The 19,489-nt window shown below is 46.2% G+C and overlaps 1 protein-coding gene across 2 annotated transcripts in view; it reads left to right on the top strand.

The window, feature by feature from the left end:
* Positions 1 to 9,801: 9,801 nt before the first annotated feature.
* Positions 9,802 to 19,489, top strand: part of CCNJL (cyclin J like) — a 56,336-nt gene continuing 46,648 nt past the window's right edge. The window contains exons 1-2 of one of the 2 annotated variants that reach the window (XM_047731366.1): positions 9,802 to 9,984; positions 10,761 to 10,875. In XM_047731366.1, coding sequence (XP_047587322.1) covers positions 10,810 to 10,875 — 66 coding nt within the window. In that variant the 5' untranslated portion in view covers positions 9,802 to 9,984; positions 10,761 to 10,809. Of the gene's footprint in view, positions 9,985 to 10,092; positions 10,365 to 10,760; positions 10,876 to 19,489 lie in introns of those variants that run through there. The other variant, XM_047731365.1, reaches the window with a different exon arrangement.

Here is a 19,489-nt window from a genome sequence, read left to right as displayed (position 1 = left end):
CAGATATTTTTGAAAGATATTTTTTCAAGGTATCTCATGAAAACTGCTCCTAAGATACTTTGGAGCTTAGAAAGAGCAGGACACAAAATGATGTATACATGTGATTACAACTTAATGGCGACATGGTAATTTTGGCTCACACCTATTCAGTGCCCCGTAAACACCAGGCATTATACCGCTTGATCTTCATATAACTCTCTATGGGAGGGGCTGTTCTCATCCCCATTTTGCCAGTGAGGAACCTGGGGTTAAGTAACTAGCTGGGAATAGCAACAAGAAAGAAGCAAGGCCAAGACTGAAGGCTGAGGCAGAGTCACTGAGAACCTGGTCTTACCCACTGAGCTGTAGGGAGGCAGAAAGGCCAGGGTGGGGGAAGGGCAGTACCTCAGAAACATCCCTGCTAATAGGGTTAAGGTCCTTGTATCAGTAGATAAACACTTCAGTCTTCAGGTACTCAGAACTAAAATCTTGGAGGTCTTCCTGATTCCCCTCTTTCACACCCTACATCTGGTCCCTCAGCAGGGCCTCCTACTAGCCTTAACTTCAAAATATGCTCTAAATCTGGCCCCTTCTCACCTCCTCCACCAGGGCCACCTGGAGCCTCTGACCTAGTTTTCCTTGCCCCCATTGTCTCTGTGCACCCTGCCCCCCATAGCAAGAATACCATGTGATATAACACAGTTGCCTGGTGCTGGTAGGAGGGTGGGGTTGTTTAGGATCTCAATAATATTTTTATCGTGCTTAGGAGGAGAGTGATACTTGTGTCATCAAAAAAATTTTTAAATAGAAGACTGCCCAACCTCCCCTCCCCCTCTCTGGCCTCAGGGTCCCCAGATGGGTGGCTGCTACCCTAATTCCCAGCCCTTCACCCTCAGGTCTCTGCCCATCTGGAAGCTTTGGAAGCACCTCACAGAAGGTGACCTATTGGCGCCCTGCTGCAGGCCATCAGGACCTCCCCATCTTGAAGGCCCCACCTGCAGGCCCCAACAAGCTTGTCTGGTTGCTGTTTACTGTCCCGGTCTCAGTTTCCTTCCTGTTCATTGTCTGTCAGAGGAGGGGGTCTGGCAGCCTCAGGGGCTTTGAAGTTAATGGCTGCTTTTATTTCCTCCTCCTGGAGTCTGGGTCGTTCTTAGGGTCTTGCTCCATTGTTCCCCACAGACTCCTAGTCAGTCTGGAAGGCTCCTTACCACACACCTATTGTGTGAGCTCACAAACTAGGGCTGATGTGCAGTGTGGCCACATGGCATTTTTTTCTTAAAGCCAGTGTTTTAAAAGTTAAGGGGTACCTCAATTTCTTCTTTTGTTTGAAAAATTTTACGTTCTGGCAGTACCAGGCCCAAATTCTGGAGCTGGAAGAATTCAGAGGGTGTTGAAAGGGCCTCTTCCTTTGGATGTGGCCAGGCTCTGGCTTCACAGCAGTTCCCCCCCGCCATTTTGCTTCCCTTCACCTCCCTGGTTCCTCCGCCCTTGACCCTCACAGAGAGAAATACTTCTCTATCTCCCTCTCTCTTTCCAAGTGTGTCAGGGGTTGGGGGTCAGGGAAGGTAGACCAGGAGAGCTCTGAGACTTTTCTCCTCAGCAAGCTCCTTTCCCTTAAATGTTGTTGTCCTGATCTCATTACGTCCCTATCAGATGGATAAATCATTATATATCGAACCAATCTTTTATTGTTGGATATTTTAAAACTATGACTAAGAGCCATCCAGGCACCCAACCTCCTCCTTTAAATCAGGCACTGTGCTTGTTGTCTTCAAGGAGCCAACACTGTGAGGGTAAATAATAATATTGGTGGGGAAAGAGAGAAAATTTTCCCCCAAGTGTTGCCCATGGAAGAGGAGGGGTGAATTCAGATTAAGTGATATGGCATAGAATGTCTTTGGGAGGAAACATTCATGGGTGTCTTAGTCCACTTGGGGTGCGATAATACAATACCGCAGTCTGGGTCACTTACAAATGACAGGAATTTTTTTCTCACAAGTTCTGGAGGCTGGGAACACAGATCAAGATGGTCCCAGTGTGGTCATGTTCTGTTGAGAGCCCTCTTCCTGATTCACAGCCAGAACTTCTTGCTGTGTCTTCACAAGGTGGAAGAGGCTAGAGATCTCCCTAGAAGGGTCTCTAATCCCCTTTGTGAGGGCTCCGCCCTCATGACCTAATCACCTAAGGCCCCACCTCCTAATACCATCGCTGTTGGGGTTAGGGTTTCAACAAATGAATTTGGCTTGGGTGGGGGTTGTGTGTGGGGGGGACACAAACATTCAGACCATAGCTGTGGATTTCCTCTGGAGTAGACATCAAGGAGGACAGAGGCAGGAGCTGGGTCAGCGACCCAATTTGCAGGACCCTGTGCAAAATGAAAACGAGGGGGCCCTGGGTCATAATGCAGGGAATGTGCTGTTGAGGGTAGTAGACTATGAAGGTTTCTCCTTTCTCCTGCCATCTCTCAACTTGCCATGGATTTTTTTAGTTGCTAGTTAATGTTCTAAATAAAAAAACTTAAAATATTAGCATGAAGTTTTTTTTTTAAAGATTTTATTTATTTGACAGAGAGAGGAGTAAGAGAGGGAACACAAGCAGGGGGAGTGGGAGAGGGAGAAGCAGGCTTCCTGCTGAGCAGGAGGAGCCTGATGTGGGGTTCGATCCCGGGACCCTGGAATCATGACCTGAGCAGAAGGTAGATGCTAAACGACTGAGCCACCCAGAGGCCCCAAAATATTAGCATGAGTTGTACCGTTCATCTTTATATTATGCAATGTCACTTTTCAATGCAAAAATAAGAGTATTTAACTCATATGTAGAATCCCAGAAGTTACACAATTCATGTTTCATAGCTCATATGTGCACATGTATTTAGTTTGTACAATAATGGTAGAAATGCTGCAGAAAGTTAACTTAATCGTTCTTAATTTCACTTCTTTTTGTTTATTTTCTTTTTTGTTCTGCTTTGTTTTTGTTTTTAATAAAAATTGTATTTAAGGTGTACAACATGATCTTTTTATATATATATACATATATATATATATACACACACACATAGTGAAATGATTACTGCAAGTCAAGCTAATGAACATATCTCCTCACATAATTACTTTTTTTTTTCTTGTGATGGTGAGAACACCTGAGATCTATACTCTTACCAAATTTCCAGTATACACTGCAGTGACTATTCACTACAATCACTGTCCTATACTTTAGATCTCTAGAACTTACCCCTCCTACATAGCTGCAACTTTGTACACTTTGAGCAACATCTTCCCTTTTCCCCCACCTCCCTGCCCCCGGTAACCACTGTTCCATTCTCTGCTTCTATGAATTGGACATTTTTAGATTGCACATATAAATGATACCACATAGTTACTTTTCACTCTGTAACTGGCTCGCTTCACTTTGCATTATGCCCTCTGGGTTTATCTGTGTTGTTGTATATGGCAGCATCTCCTTTTTTAAGGCTGAATAATATTCCATTGTATGTGTGCGTTCTCTATTCATTCATCCATCCATAGACATGTAGGTTGTTCCCATGTCTTGACTATTGTAACGCTGCAATGAACTTCTTGAGATGTGCACATCTTATCAATACTCTACCTTTGGCTAACTGATGGCTAAGGAAGGGCAAAAAGAAAAGGAACAATGGGTTGCCCCATCTTTTCCTTTTCTTTGGTGTCATAGATGTGGTTGCCTAATATAAGGAAGCAGCACCAATAAGAAAGGATATGAGAGGGATCCTTGGTCATTCATATGTCTTAGAACACTATTGCCTTCTGTTATAGGTTGAATTGTGTCCCTCCAACTAGAGATGTTGAAGTCCTAACACCCAGGATGCCAGAATGTGACCTTATTTGGAAATAGGGTTATTCTAATGGAGTTAAGATGAGACCAGACTGGAGTAGGGTCTCAACCCTGTGTCCCTGACTGGTGTCCTTTAAGAAAACTGTAAAGGTGGAGGCAGAGATCGCATTTAGGCAGCTGCAGAACAAGTGACATGAAGGACTGACGGCCACCACCAGAAGGCACCAGGAAGCATGGCCTCTTGGGATGCCTCCGGGAATGCCCATGTCTAATAGGTCCACTGAAATTCTGTGCTCACGGGACATGGAGAATATCATATGGGAAGGGCGGCAAGGAACAGCAGACAGTCTCCTCGGCCCACATGCCCGCTCTACTGTCCCTTCAGACTTCATTTACAAACATCATTTCGAAAATAAAACTCCAGAATTTCCAGCAGTGACGGTAGGGTATTAAACCAAGTACAAGGCCCTTCTGAGCACTGGCCTGTGCAACCATAGGTTACACATGTGTGAACTGGCCCTCAGTGGGGAGGGAGATTTATTTGTCTACTTTTTGATCTTCTACCTTTTTTTTTTAAAGATTTTATTTATTTATTTTACAGAGATACACAGAGAGAGAGGGAACTCAGCAGAGGGAGTGGGAGAGTTAGAAGCAGGATTCCCACGAAGCAGGGAGCCTGATGCAGGACTCGATCCCAGGACTCCGGGATCATGACCTGAGCCGAAGTCAGACACTTAACGACTGAGCCACCCAGGTGCCCCTACCTTTCTCTTTTAATTAAAAAAGTAATATGGGCCAGCTTTCCAAATGTCCTAGGTTTTGAGCTCTGTTTGCAAAATGCTGTCTTTTTATTCTTCCTGCCTGGTTCTCAGAGATAATCTATAGAGTTGTATCTCAAGAATTTCTGGCCAAGGATCATAAAGGATTTGGCCAACGTTCTTCTGATTATGTACAGCATACTTCTAGAAACAGTTTGAGAGCATTGGCTTGGTTTCTGGTTAAAGACCAAAGGGGTAAGTAAACAAGGCTTATGTCTCTAGGTTTATGGTCCAGATGTCTTCCTTCTGTCCCTATAAACAGAGCCAGCCTTCATAAGTTGGGTCCTAAATGAAGAAATGCAAACCATTAAGACCCAAAAGAAACACTGCTCAAAGTATATGCTTATCTTCCCCTGAAAAGCCGAGTGCCTGAAGAATTTTTATCACTGACCCCCTTGACCCTGCAGGGTGGTCATGCCAGCAAAAGGCTGGAAACAACCGAAATGTCCAGCAGAAGAAGACTGCTTACATGTCTCATGATGGATACACGGGATAATGTGTATCTCTGTGGCCACAGGTGTGGGACCAGGAGGAAATAACAAGGTGTAGAGGGATGTGGACCGTAGGCTGTCGTTCATGTACAAGGAAAAAGGCAGGAATGTCTAAGTTATTAAATGCACGGATCACTTCTGGAAGGAAACATAAGGCGCCGGTTTTCCTCGGGGAGGAGAACAAGTCCTGGAACCAGAGTGAGAAGACAAACATTTTGCCCTAGATTATTTTAATGTGAGAGCTTGTATCCCATGAAAAAATGAGAGAAAAAGAAAAATTAAAGTGAGCATCTGGTAATATTAGATTGACTTGTCCACTGAGGAAGAGGGGAAAGGCCAGAGAAATTTTCTTTCTCCTTATTTTATACATGGGTAAGTTGCCCAATGGTAGGATGGTCTTGCCCTGAACCTTTGGCTCCCAGCCTGTGGGCTTCAGAGACTGGGGGTGGGCGGGTGTTAAGTGGCTCACAGTGAGCCCTTGATAAAGGTTTAGTTTTGAATGAATGACTGAGTGAACCAACAAATACTTCTTGGCTTGGGTGGGATGTAGTGGCGGGGAGAGTAACTAATTGTGTGGTTGCAGGCTGGTGGCCGGAAACCTCTCCTGCTAGGGGCACCGACGTCATTTCTCCCGGTGGACAGGGACTGACCACCCAAACCATCCATGCAATGCATTTTTGTTCTTCAGAGATACCAGGAAATAGAGAGTTTCCTGCGAATGATACGCAAAGGACAGCAGAGTACGCGTGACTTTGAGAATTGTCTTAAAATCGCTCCTGGAGAAAAGCCAAGTATCTGCCTCCCTGGGCCATACGACAGAACTCCCGATAAGGAGAGGGGAGGTTCAGGAGTCCAAGTTAGTGAATCATCAAGGCCTTTCTTCTTTGGGGGGACCCTGCATAGAGAGATGATAATGCAGCTATGAGGAAGGAACAACAGCAACACTGACAAAAAGCCAAACCATACTGGGACTTGTTATTCAGTGGAAGGCCCCGCCAGTGAGCAAGGACATCATGTGATTTAAAAAAAAAAAAACAAAAAACATTGATGGGGCACCTGGGTGGTTCAGTTAGTTACACGTCTGCCTTCAGCTCAGGCCATGATCTTGGGGTCCTGGGACTAAGTCCCGCATGGGACTCCCCGCTCAGCAGGGAGTCTGCTTCTCCGTCTCTCTCCCTCTGCCCCTCACTTGCTCAGTCTCTCCCTCTAAACAAATAAAATCCTTTTTTAAAAATTGGCTTTTTTTCTGATTATAAAAGTAATACACGGTTTCTTGTAGAAAACTTAGAAAATACAGATGTCCTAGAATAAAAAGTAAAAGAAAATTTCCTACAATCCCACCACTCTGATTACAGTTAATATTTTTAGGGATATTCTTCAGTGTCTTTTGCGTATGTGTTTAACCAGTCCCTGTTCTAATAGTTTGGTACAATAGAAAAAATTGTGATAAAACTCCCGGTAAAGAAACCTTTGTACTCATCTGCTTCTTTCTTTTTAAATAAATTTCCAGGGATGCCTGGGTGGCTCAGTTGGTCAAGCTTCTCCTTCAGCTCAGGTCATGATCCCACAGTCCTGAGATTGAGTCCTGCATTGGACTACTTGCACGGCGGGGAGCCTGGTTCTCCCTCTGCCTGCTACTCCCCCACTTCTCTATCAGTCAAATAAATACAATCTTTAAATTAATTATTAAAATAAATTTCCAGAAGTGGAATAGTTAGATAAAGGATACATTTAAATTTTTTTGAGTTTTATCTTTTAGTAAGAGGGTGTTAATTTATATTCCCAACAACACTTACATTTGTCAAATTTACATTTGTGTTTTTAAAAATCCTCAACAAGGATGTACCACACTGTTTCTAAAAAAAATTTTTTTTTTAAGTTTTTATTTATTTATTTGAGAGAGAGAGAGAGTGAGTGCACACAAGCTAGGGAAGAGGCAGAGGGAGGGAGAAGCAGATTCTCTGCTGAGCAGAACGCCCAGTGTGGGCTCCATCCCAGGACCCTAGGATCATAAACTGAGCCGAAGGCAGATGCTTAACCAACTGAGTCACCCAGGAGCCCCTAAAAATTTTTTTTTGTAATGTCTTTGCTAGTGAGTATGAACATTTTCAAAATGATACTAATCCATTTGAATTTCTTCTTTCACGGCATGCCTGTTCATCCATTTCTGAATTTTGGTGTTAGTGTTTTATGTAGTACTGATTTACAAGAGGTCCAAGTAGTAACACAAACTTAAGTCACATTTGTTAAAAACATTTTCTCCAATTTGTCATTTGCCTTTTCAGTGATACTCGACATGTCTAAGTCTTGCACACTCATTCAAATATATATACTCATCCTTTGGTTTCTTCCTGTGCTTTGTATCTGGGCTTTCTCCTCTGAAATAATTCACCTATGTTTTCTCTTAATTGTCTTGTGATTTTGTTGTTGTTTGCTTGTAGTTCTATGGGCTTGATAAAGCTAATTTATAGGTAGGGACCCATAAAATGGAGGCCACCCTAGTGACCTGTTCCACATCACAAACCCAAACCTAAGTCAGACTGCACTCTTCCGGAAACACCTGGCAGGGAAACCTAACATACACCAATCACGAATCTCCAAATTAGCTTTAGCTAGTTTACCTTATCTTAGAAAATAGGACCGGCTAGCCTTCTAAGGAAATCCCCATTGCCTTTTCTAACATCCTGGAAAACTTGCTCTTGCCCCAAATCCCTTTGGAAGACAATTCCGCTGCTGGTGAGGCACTGCATTCCCCCCCATCCATGGACTGTCTTCCCTTGAATAAAGGACATCAAACTTGTCATTAAATTTTTTTAGTCATTTGACAGGTTCTTCTATTTACTTTGGAGATGGTTTAAATAAATTATAGTTACTAATTTCCCCAGCCTAATTTATTGAAGAATTTATCCTTTTCCCCACAAAAGTGAAATGCCACACTTATCCTAAGGATGATACTTAAATATCTTATATATGCATCTTGACTTCAATTATTCCACTGATGCTTACCTGCCCATTGTTTTACCAACACCACATTATTACAATTGCAGCTTGGCAATATGCTCTAAGATTTGGTAATGCAGGTCTAGCCTCCCTTCTTAGTTTTTCCTCACAGATATTCTTCCCTTTGAGTGTTAGAAAAAGTGTTATATGTCCTCCCTCACCCCCCCCATCTATCTGTAATCATTAGAATTTTATTAAAAGAACTAACTTGAGGGGCATCTGAGTGGCTCAGTTAGTTGACCATCAGACTCTTGATTTCAGCTCAGGCCTTCAATTCAGGGCTCTGAGTTCAAGGCCCAGGGTGGCCTCACGCTGGGCACGGAGCCCACTTTATTTATTTTTTTTTTAAAGATTTTATTTATTTATTTGACAGAGAGAGATCACAAGTAGACAGAGAGGCAGGCAGAGAGAGAGAGGAGGAAGCAGGCTCCCCGCTGAGCAGAGAGCCCGATGCGGGGACTCGATCCCAGGACCCTGAGATCATGACCTGAGCCAAAGGCAGCGGCTCAACCCACTGAGCCACCCAGGCGCCCGGAGCCCACTTTAAAAAAAAAAAAAAAAAGTTAATTTGAGTAAAGTCGGTATTTTCACCTCCTTCTATTTCTCCAAACCTTTCTTATCATGTTTCAACTTTTCTAATTTCTTCATTAAGAGCCTGCACTTAACAGTAAGTTTATTCCTAGGTATTTTATACTTTTACAAGAGTATATATATATCATATATATACATACACATATATGTATATATATACATACACACATATATTACATATATTATACTACAATAAATATATGTATTACATTAAAACTGCTCTTTAAGCTCTAGTTGAAGCTTATCAAAGCTGACTTAAAAATTTTTTTCCAGGGACACCTGGGTGGCTCAGTTGGTTAAGCCGCTGCCTTTGGCTCAGGTCATGATCCCAGCGTCCTGGGATTGAGTCCCCCATCGGGCTCCTTGCTCGGCAGGGAGCCTGCTTCTCCCTCTGCCTCTGCTGCCACTCTGTCTGCCTGTTCTCTCTCTCTCTCTCTCTGGCAAATAAATAAATAAAGTCTTTAAAAAATAATAAAAAATTTTTTTTCCAGGTGGGTTATGTGCTTGCAGGAAATCAGTCAGAAACTAAAGGTTCTTTAGGCATGGCTATTTATTGTTGTTGTTGTTGTTGTTGTTTTTATACTTGTCATGGCCATTATCCTTTTACACGAATTATCTTATGTGATAATACATTATCTCCAGCAGGCTGGTGCAATTTTTATTCCCATTTTACACAAGAAAGTTCCCAGCCTCAGAGTGTGTGAGGAACTTGGCAAAAAACATCCACTTTGTAGGTGGATTTGAAACACATCTGTGACTCTCCAAAAGTATCACACACACAAAAAAGTCAGCCAACAGGATAGCTCACGAGGAGCCAATAGATCAGCTGATACGAGGGAGTGCCTTTCCGAAAACAATCAGCTGAATTAAAATGACAATGCTTTCCATCCACCGTACCCTTCCAAAAGACAGGTTTTCCTCTAACCTAAGACGAGATCTACACTCTGCAGGAACATGATAAATACCAGTTGGTATACTGATCTCCTTTAGAATTAAGGACTCGTGGATAACCAAGAGTGGCTTTTCTCGAGCTTTCGTGGGAACTGTCCGTTTGGAAATCTACCTCCCGATAGCAGGACAAGGTTGGAAACAACAACAACAACAACAGAAAGAAAGAAAAAACAGGTGAAACCTAACGTAAGGCTGGCTACAGCGGAGCACGCGGGAGACAGAACTTTCTGGGGGCATCCTGCCCGCGCGTTTCACGCGTGGTGCGCGCAGGTGGCGCTGCGGTCCCTGCGCTCCGCGTGCAAGCCCACGAGGCGCCCGGGAGGCCACCCAGAGACTCCGCGAAGGTGAGAGGAAGCTTTCCACCCAGGCGGGGGAGGAGGGCGGGCAGGAAGCGGAGCCAGCCCTGGCGAAAGAAAAGACTCCAATTCCCAGCCCCCCGCCCCGTGGGGGTGCGGGCCGGCGGCGCATGCGCGACGCCCGGCCCCCAATTCCCCCAGCGAGGGAGGGAGGCCCCCGGCGGCCGGGAGGCTGCGAGCCGCGGCGGGACCCGAGCGCACACAGGGGCGCGGCGGCGGCGGGGGCGAGCGGGGCTGCGGAAGCGGCGGCGGAGAGCGTGGAGCGCCCCGCTTGTCCGCCCAGACGCGTGCAGGCACCCGAGGGCACCGCCGGCTAGGCCCTGATAGGGGCCTGGCGCCCGCAGCCCCCCACGGCCGAAGAGGGATGCGTGAGTTTCGCCCCGGCTCTACGGCAGGATGTGGGAGCAGGACAAAGGCTGGGCGGCGGGGGAGGAGTGGGGGACGGCGAGCCGGTGGCCGCTGCCGGAGCTCCAGCCTCGGGCGACCTACCGGAGCCCACAACTTTCTCTGCAACTTTTGCAAAAAGGAAGATAAAAATTCTGCCAGTTGTTGCACAGCTCCAGGTCGCTCCGGCTCCCGCGAGCAGAGGGCAAAGGGGCACCGTACCCTCGCCGGGACCGGAGGCGACCACCAGCTCCGCCGAGCGGGGCAGGAATGGGCGCCCGTTCCGGCCCCAGCCGGGGACCAGCTAGGGTAGGGGTGCCGGGGGTCGGAGCCGGGGAAGGGGGCGTGCTGCGGATGCTCGAGTTGCCGTGTCCACGCAGGGTGCGCCCTGAGGGCCCGGTAGCGTCGGATCGCTGCGCTGCAAACCCGATGATGGATGAGCCGTGGTGGGAAGGGCGCGTCGCCTCGGACGTCCACTGCACCCTGCGCGAGAAGGTCAGTTCCTCCCCGCCGCGGTCGTGGGGCTGGGCATTTAATGGGGTCTCGATTCGATGTTCTCACGTCGTCCCGCGTTGGTGCTCAAACTCCCGGTGCCTTGCCTTGGTCCTCCCCTTCCCCTTCTCCGGGAGTGTCGTGGGGGGAGACATTCGAGGTTGGGAGAGCTTTAACTGGTCTTACTTATTAAGAACCCAGACGGCTCAACGGAGATAGTCATTAAACTGCGTTTCCCATAGTATTGACAGCTGAGGTAATTTTAAACAGTACGTTTTAAAAAAAAAGATTGTGTATTTATTTTAATGTGAAATTTAAAAATGTATATCTAGCAAGTTCTGCATAGGCTAGGTAATGATTCCCATTGATTGTAACGATACAGCAGTTTAAGATAGAAAAAGTTGTGACTCGATGTAAAGAAATGATAGGTAAATGAAAGTACGTGATATATATAGTTATGCCCCCCTCAAAAAAAAAATCTCTGGGATGGGACTGAATAAAATTTAAGAAACACTAGTCTAAAAGAGAGGTTGCAAAACTGGGAGGATGTGGGGAGAAAACAAACACTCCCCTCCCTCTGCCAGTTTGCCTCTGGAGGCAGCTGAAATGTAATCCCTACATTCACTCCCCTCACCTTAAAGGGAGAAGTGCTGATGGGCTTGGTGAAGGTAGAACTTCCAGGGTTGGTGGCATGGCCTGTGTGTCTTGCCTCCTGCTTCTGGGCTGAGACTGCGAAGGGTGGTTTGGGAAACAGGTGTGAAATAGAGGAGTGTATTGGTTTTCTTTCTTTTTTAAGATTTTATTTATCTATTTGACAGAGAGAGAGAGTGTGTGCCCATGAGCAGGGGGGAGAGGGAAAGGCAGACTCCCCAGTGAACAGGGAACCTGATGTGGGGCTGGATTGTAGGACCCTGAGATCATGACCTGAGCCACGCAGGTGCCCCTTGTGTATTGGTTTTCTAGGGCTGCTGTGACAAGGGGACTTAAAACAACAGAAATGTGTTCTCTCACAGTTCTGGAGTCTAGAAATCCAAAATCAAGGTGTTGGCAGGGCCATCCTAATCCTTGGAGTTCCTTGGCTTGCAGATGCATCATTCCAGTGAGTTTGGTTGTCACAGGTCGTTCTGTCTATGTGTCTGTCTGTTTTCTCTCCTTATACGAACACCACTCATTGGAATAGGGTCTACTTTAATCCAGTAAGACCTCATCTTAATTAATTACATCTGAAAAGACCCTCTTTCCAAATAGGACCACCTACAGAGATTGTAGGTGGACATGAATTTGGTGACATGGGTAGATACTATTCAGCCCAACATAGGGAGGGAGAGGTCTTCCTTGTGGTGTACCTGGGTCCCCACACAGACAGGTCCCACAACCAGTGCATTTGTATCCATTGTCTATGGAGTTCTGCTTAAAAAGTTACCAGCTGTTGGGGCACCTGGGTGGCTCAGTGGGTTAAACCTCTGCCTTCGGCTCAGGTCATGATCTCAGGGTCCTGGGATGGAGCCCTACCTGGGGTTCTCTGCTCAGCAGGGAGCCTGCTTCCCCCTCTCTCTCTGCCTGCCTCTCTGCCTGGTTGTGATCTCTCTGTCAAATAAATAAATAAAATCTTAAAAAAAAAAAAGTCACCAGCTGTTGAGGGTTTTTTTCCCTCAAGGGGGGAGTGGCTGTTTTCCATTATTATTATTATTAATTTTTTTCCTGTACCTATTAATCTACCTCTGTCTGACATTGGTTCCCCAGGCTGTAGTTTTTTTCTGCTTCTTTTGGTCCTCTTCTGGGAGAGCAGAATGGCCAGGGTATAGCCCATTCTGGTCATCTGGAGAAGGAATCCAGGTCTCGGTGGTCAGGTAGAAAGCTGGGATAGCCGTTGGTGTACCAGGCAGTCTAGTCTTGGTTCTTTCCCAGAGCTGGTGGCTAAGTGAAGTAGTGAGAACTGCCGTGGAAACTGGGCTTCCTTGTTTCTCATAGGCTTGAGTATAGTCAGTTCTGCTCAGATCTTGGGAGCAATGACTGTTCCTGATTTGTCCCTTTGATGCAGGAAGGCTTTCTGCAAGCAGCATAAACTGAGCTAGCTCAGTTACCTGAGAACCCCCCCATCTTTTATACGAGCCTTCCAGCTGCTCAGAGGAGCAGGGGCAGACAGTCCCCTGTTAATTGTGCCTCAGCCACACCGCGGTGCCGTGGTAATTTCTTATGGGCTACCCACCTCAGGGAGGACACGTATGTCCAGATTTTACAGGTTAGAAATAGAAACCTCACCCAGGGGTTGATGCCCGGGGTCTTTTAAGGGCAAATCCCATGTTCCTTTGGCTATGGTGTCCTACCTCCCCAATATATTAACAATTTTTCTCCTTTATTTTTTCTCTCTGCTCAAAGAAACAGATGCCCCTTGAGACAATTTGGCTTTATGGAGAGTTTGCAGAGAAAAGTGAGGTCTAGGGGGAACCCACACCAAACTCTCACCTTTCTTAAGTAATGAGGGCTGGCCTTTAATTTTCCCCAGAGTAATTTTTTGGTAGGCATCTATTCCAGTAATACATTTCTAACGCTGTAGGACAACTTCGCAAGTGTCTCGCACTTAGTCGACCCTCGTAGTTTGTCACATGTTGCCAGGTGAACATAAAACACGTTTGCTCGTGTGCTGTTGAATTGTCAGTCATTGAACCAGGAGCGGTTCTGCTCCCTGATTGATGTAGGAAGCAAGGCTGATCACAGAGATAATGGGAGCCCCACTTTGTCAGATGTGCAATTCCAGAATAACATTGTACTATCGCGTGCAAAATGTGATACTGTGGAAATGAACTGTGGTGTTGGATGCGAACTAGTTACCATGGTCAGACTCTGAGCCACTTGTTTAACTTTTCAAAACTTGGAACTTGGCCCCCATTGTCCATTCTCCCCACTACCACCAGAACTTAGATCGTGTCGGTTCCCTGCTTAAAGACCTCCAGTGTCATCCCGTTGCACTCACAGTGACCTCTGCCTGTAATACCTGACACAGTTAGGCCCTGGCCTGCTCTCCGACCTTGTCTCCCACTCCTTCCCATACTGACCTCCTTTCTCTTCCTTGAATGAGTCAAGCTTATTCCGTGTCTCCGGGCCTTTGCACTGGCTATTCCCTATACTTGAAGTCTGTATTCCTCTTTTACTGTTCTCTGTGTCTCTCCATCAGATCATCCTGTTTTCTTTCCTTTATAGTATTTGCCAGTACCTGGATTTATTTTCTGTTGATTATCTTCTCCCCTACACTAGAATGTATGTTCTGCAGGCATTGGTCTGTGTCTGTCTTGTTCAGTGCCAGGTGTCAGTATCCAGAATAGAGTCTCCTTGATCTGAGCAGAGTGGCAAGAAGAATGAGTCTCCTTTGGGTTTTTTTTTTTTTTTTTAAATATTTTATTTATTTATTTGTTAGAGAGACAGGCAGAGTGAGAGAGGGAACACAAGCAGGAGGAGTGAGAGAGGGAGAAGCAGGCTTCCCGCAGAGCAAGCATCCTGATGTGGGGCTCGATCCCAGGACGCTGGGACCATGACCTGAGCTGAAGGCAGATGCTTAACGACTGAACCACCCAGGCGCCCCTCCTTTGGGATATTTTGTAGGCATGTTAGGAGTGAGTGAGGACCTGAGAACTTGGGAGATATGTCACATGACAGGCATTGTGCCTTTCCACTTAATGATTGTTAAATGTGAAGCTGAATGTGAAATGGATCATCACTTTCACGTAGTGTGTGGTCAGAGTAAGGCTTGGGGTTTGTGACCACCCTCAGAAGGCTTCACAAGTGTGACAGGTAATCCTTATTAAGAAAGGCATCATTATCCCATTGGGCTTTTGAGTGGCAGGGGGTTGAGGCTGGGAAAGCCATCAGTTTGCCAAAAGTCATGTCCTTGGGACCCAGCAGCTAGACACCATCAGCAAAATCTAAGCAGTTAGCCTAAAGCATCCTGACTGTGTGGGGTAGAATGGAACCCTCCTCCCGCCCACATCCCTCTAGAGAAATGTCTCCCTCTCCGGCTACTTTATTCCCATGCTCAGCCTTTAATTGCTCCCTTCATCATCCTTCCTGGCTCTGTTGCTTCTGCTGGAACCGACCTAGAACCCCTTTCTCCAGCTACTTCCTGCTGGGGGTCGGGCTGCCAGCCGGTACTGGGGTGGGGGTGGCGGTGGTGGTCAAGTTTCTTTCTTGTAACACCTGTGCCCTTGAACTTCAGTGAGCACAAGGCAGGGAACAGATCCTCACCAGGCCAGTGGTGACAGTGAGGCTGTTGGTGATGTTTCCCTGTAACCAGGTGTATATCCCCATGAGTATTCAGATTAAAGCTGAGAGCCCATTAAAACCTGGGGCGCCTGGGTGGCTCAGTCAGTTAAGCATCTGCCTTTGGCTCAGGTCATGATCCTGGGGTCCTGGGATCAAGCCTTACATCGGGTTCCCTGCCCAGCAGGGAGCCTACTGCTCTCCCCTGCTTGTGGTTTCTTGCTCTTGCTCGCTCTCTCGAATAAAATATTAAAAAACAAAAAACAGAAAAAACTGAGAACCACCTTTTCTTGTTTCCCCCAAAAGAGGAACCCACCTTAAGTTTAAAATTTAAGACCCCCACCCTCCCAAAGCCATGTGGACAAGCCCTACCTGGCATGATCTCATAGCTTTATCTTAGGGACCCTGGGGAACCTGTGTGCTAGAGGCTCCCTCCATCCTTTTCACCTCCTAGGGTCGGGGTCATATGATATCTTGGGGGTCTTCTTGGCCTGTCCCAGACCTGCAGTCGGCCTACTTCCTGAAGCTTGCCTCATTGTATACTTAGAGAACTTTACCTGTCCGAGACCCGTTTCGTGAGCCGGTAGACTGATAGAGGACATTTTTACTGATCTGTGACTGAATTTATACAAAGCTCTTCCTATAAACCATCAACAAAAATGATGTTTAGTGATGATAATCTTGGCGGCTACTGTCTGTTGAACACTCACTGTTTCCGGCGGTGTGCCGGGCGCGCTCTGCTCCCCAAGCATTGACCCCTAGCCCTGGCATTGACCTTGTTTTACAGATGGGAAACTACCAGACTCAAAGGGTGTGAGTAATTGTTGAGAGCAAACAGATCATTATATCAGAGCTTGTACATAAATTCAATTGCAAAATCATCCATTTTAACAAAGATTGGAAATCCGTGGCACGAGACCATCCAGGCTCTGCCATCCATGGCACCGTAGGCTTTGGGTTTCAGTCGGTGTGACGATGACTCTCCACGTTGGGTTTTCTTTCAACCATGCGGAGAATCTAGCAGTCCCGGGCTCTGGCCTTGCTCTGGGCCTTGGAAGGGCTGATTGCCCAGCCAGGACCTTCCTTATTTGGTCCTGGCACCTCACCTGTGGGTGACGCTTTTCACCTTGAAGCGGTTTGGCCTCTGCTGTTGAGTGTCCCTGGGGTGGACATGATGGTGTTCTGACTTGTCAGGGCAGGGGAGGGATGCCTCCAGGGCTTCTCTCACCTGAACTCTGACAGCTGGAGGTGGGAGAATCTCACCCCAGCTCCCCTACCCCTGAGTTAAAGCCACATCGTTTTCTAGTGGCTTCTAAAGCTTCACATCCTTTAATGTATCTCTTCCAGTGTCCGTGGTTTTTGTTTTTTTTTTCTACTCAATCTTTTCCCTAAATTCCTTAAATTTCCCCACTGCAAGGCCAACATTTGACTTTTCTTTTTTTTTTTTTAAGATTTTATTTATTTATTTGATAGAGAGAGATCACAAGTAGGCAGAGATGCAGAGACAGAGAGAGGAAGGAAGCAGGCTCCCTGGTGAACAGAGAGCCCGACGTGGGGCTCGATCCCAGGACCCCGAGATCACGACCTGAGCTGAAGGCAGAGGCTTAACCCACTGAGCCACCCAGGTGCCCCAAAATTTGACTTTTCATAGAAAGTGTTGATCCACGTCCCTGCTCCACAGTTTGACTGGGTCACGCCCTCATTGGTTTTTCTATTCCCCTCCCCTCCTTTGGGGCTTCTGCACACGCAGGGGTGAGTTCTTCCCAAATCATGAGCCCAGACTGGATCTACCAATAGGAAAATGCTCTTGACACAGGCCACAAGATGTGTCTGCCCAGCTTAGTTCCAGAAATGTGTCATTTAAACCTGTCACACCCCATTGGCTGGTTTGGATAAACCCTTACCTACTGACAGGGCTGCCTACGGTTGTGGTCTTCAAGGGAGATCCTAAGCTGTTGGCCCTTAGGGCCCCTTCCTGGAGGGCGAGGTGAGGCTTTTAGTATAAGCAGACTTCCCTGCAGCACTGTTGACAAGAGTGATTGGGCTTCCCCCCTCCCCCACCCCTGGGTTGTATAGAGGGGATGGAAGACAGATTGGGAAATGGTGTGCTCAGTGGGCCCACAACACTCACCTGAGGCTTGGTCTCACTGCACCTTACCTGAGGAAGAAACACATTGTTTTGGAGCTTTCCTTTCACCTGCCTGTCAGGATGGTGTGATCCCTGCCTCACCTGTCTCCCAGGTGTCCCAGAGAAAATACATGAATATGGGCATAGTCGGTCAGCCTTTGGGGCCTCATGGATTTTGGGGTGGGGCAGGGGTTGGCAGGTGCCCCAGCTGACTGGGGAAGCCTGTGCCAAGTGAGGGAGGACGTTTAAGGCTTTGAGCTGGCCCTGTGCCTCTGCCCTTGACTTGTTCTTTGTCTTCCTAAACCACACACCCCCTTGGGTAAAGCGAGCGCAGCCAACGATTCTCTCGTATATATGAGCACCTGGCAGAGAGGTGACACTGTGGGTCTGCAGTTTTCTCTCTTTTTGTTTTTTTAAAGTTATTAAACCGTGTACACACACACACACAAAGTGGGGTGGGGTTTTTTTGCTTGTTTGTTTAGGAGACTGCAAAAACAAATAAAAGCAAGCAGAAGAACGTCAAATTCCTCATCCAGTCCCAGCACTTGGAAGTAATCTCTGTTGAAGCTTTGGGTTAGATTCTTCTCTTCCTTTGTGTGGATGTCATCATCATACATTTTATTTTGTTTTCTGTGTTTTGTTTTTTTGCTGAAAGTGGGAAAAAGCTTGTCTCTAAACACTCTGTTCATTTCACAGTATATTATGCCCACATTTCTTTTCTTTTTTTTTTTTAAAGATTTTATTTATTTACTTGACAGACAGAGATCACAAGTAGGCAGAGAGGCAGGCAGAGAGAGAGAGAGAGGAGGAAGCAGGCTCTCTGCCGAGCAGAGAGCTGGATGTGGGGCTCTATCCCAGGACCCTGGGATCATGACCTGAGCCGAAGGCAGAGGCTTTAACCCACTGAGCCACCCAGGCACCCCTATGCCCACATTTCTGTATCATTCTTCTGTACCCAATTCCTGGTTATTGGACGCTAGCAAAACAAGTAGAAACAAGTGATTGCGCTTATTTAGAATAAGTAATATGAGAACATGGTAACAAAAATTAAGCTACATAAAAGGGTAGGTAGTAGGGCGCCTGGGTGGCTCAGTCGTGTGTTGAACGGCTGCCCTGGGCTCAGGTCACGATCCTGGGGTCCTGGGATTGACCTTCCTCCCTGCTCAGCAGGGAGTCTGCTTTTCTCTCCCACTCCCACTCCCCTCCCCCTACTCATGCGCGCGCGCGCGCTCTCTCTCTCTCTCTCACACACACACTCCCTCTCTCAAATAAAATCTTGAAAAAAGAAAAGGGGGTAGATAGTGAATAGGCTTCTTTCCACCCTGTTCCGTTGCCCTGGTCTCCCTTTCTAAAAAGTACCACTGATCCCAGCTTCTTGTGAATCCTTCCAGAGTTATTCTCTGCATAAACAAGAACGTGTGTGTGTGTGTGCGTGCGCGCGCGCGTATGTGTGTGTGTTCTAACACAGGTGTAGTAAAATTTACACTTTCTTGTACCATTTGATTTTTTAATGTATATTTTATAATAATTCAAATATTATCTGTGAAACCAGTGAACAGAATCTCCATGATGAGGAGGGATTTTTTTTGTCTTTTCTGCCCAGTTATATAGTAGATACTAATAAATTTTTATTGAATAAATGGCTGAGATATTTCTTTTTGGTCATTTTTAATCTAAATATATATATTTCATCTTACAAAATGCCACTGTAGGGATGCCCAAGTGGCTCAGTCAATTAAACATCTGCCTTCGCTCAGGTCATGATCCCAGGGTCCTGGGATCGAGCCCTCCAACTGGCTCCCTGCTCAGAGGGGAGCCTGCTTCTCCCTCTGTCCCTCCCCCCTGCTCATGATTTCTCTCTCTCTCTTTCAAATAAATAAATAAAATCTTTAAAAATAAGCCATTATATATTATATTTCTAGAACTTAATTTTTTTCTCTCTTAACTGTATACATTAAATAACTTTTTATGTCATTAACTATTTTTCTACGATGTCATGCATTGTGTTTTATTGTGTGGATACACTGGGATTTGGTTGGCTCATCTCCTTCTTGGATATCTAGGTGGAGTTATTACTCATTTTGAGTTAAAACTGAGTTACAGTCTACAGTAAGATGTACAGATCTTAAGAGTGCATTCAGTTTACAGTGCACGGTGAATTTGGGTAAATGTATGCAGTCATGTAACTACCACCATATTCAAGATACAGAACAGTGCCAGAGCACCTAGCTGGCT

The sequence above is a fragment of the Lutra lutra genome, chromosome 5 (assembly GCF_902655055.1).
Source record: "Lutra lutra chromosome 5, mLutLut1.2, whole genome shotgun sequence".
NCBI classification, from domain to species: Eukaryota; Metazoa; Chordata; class Mammalia; order Carnivora; family Mustelidae; genus Lutra; species Lutra lutra.
Note: the sequence above shows the minus strand (reverse complement) of the source record. Positions and strands in the feature narration are given on the sequence as shown.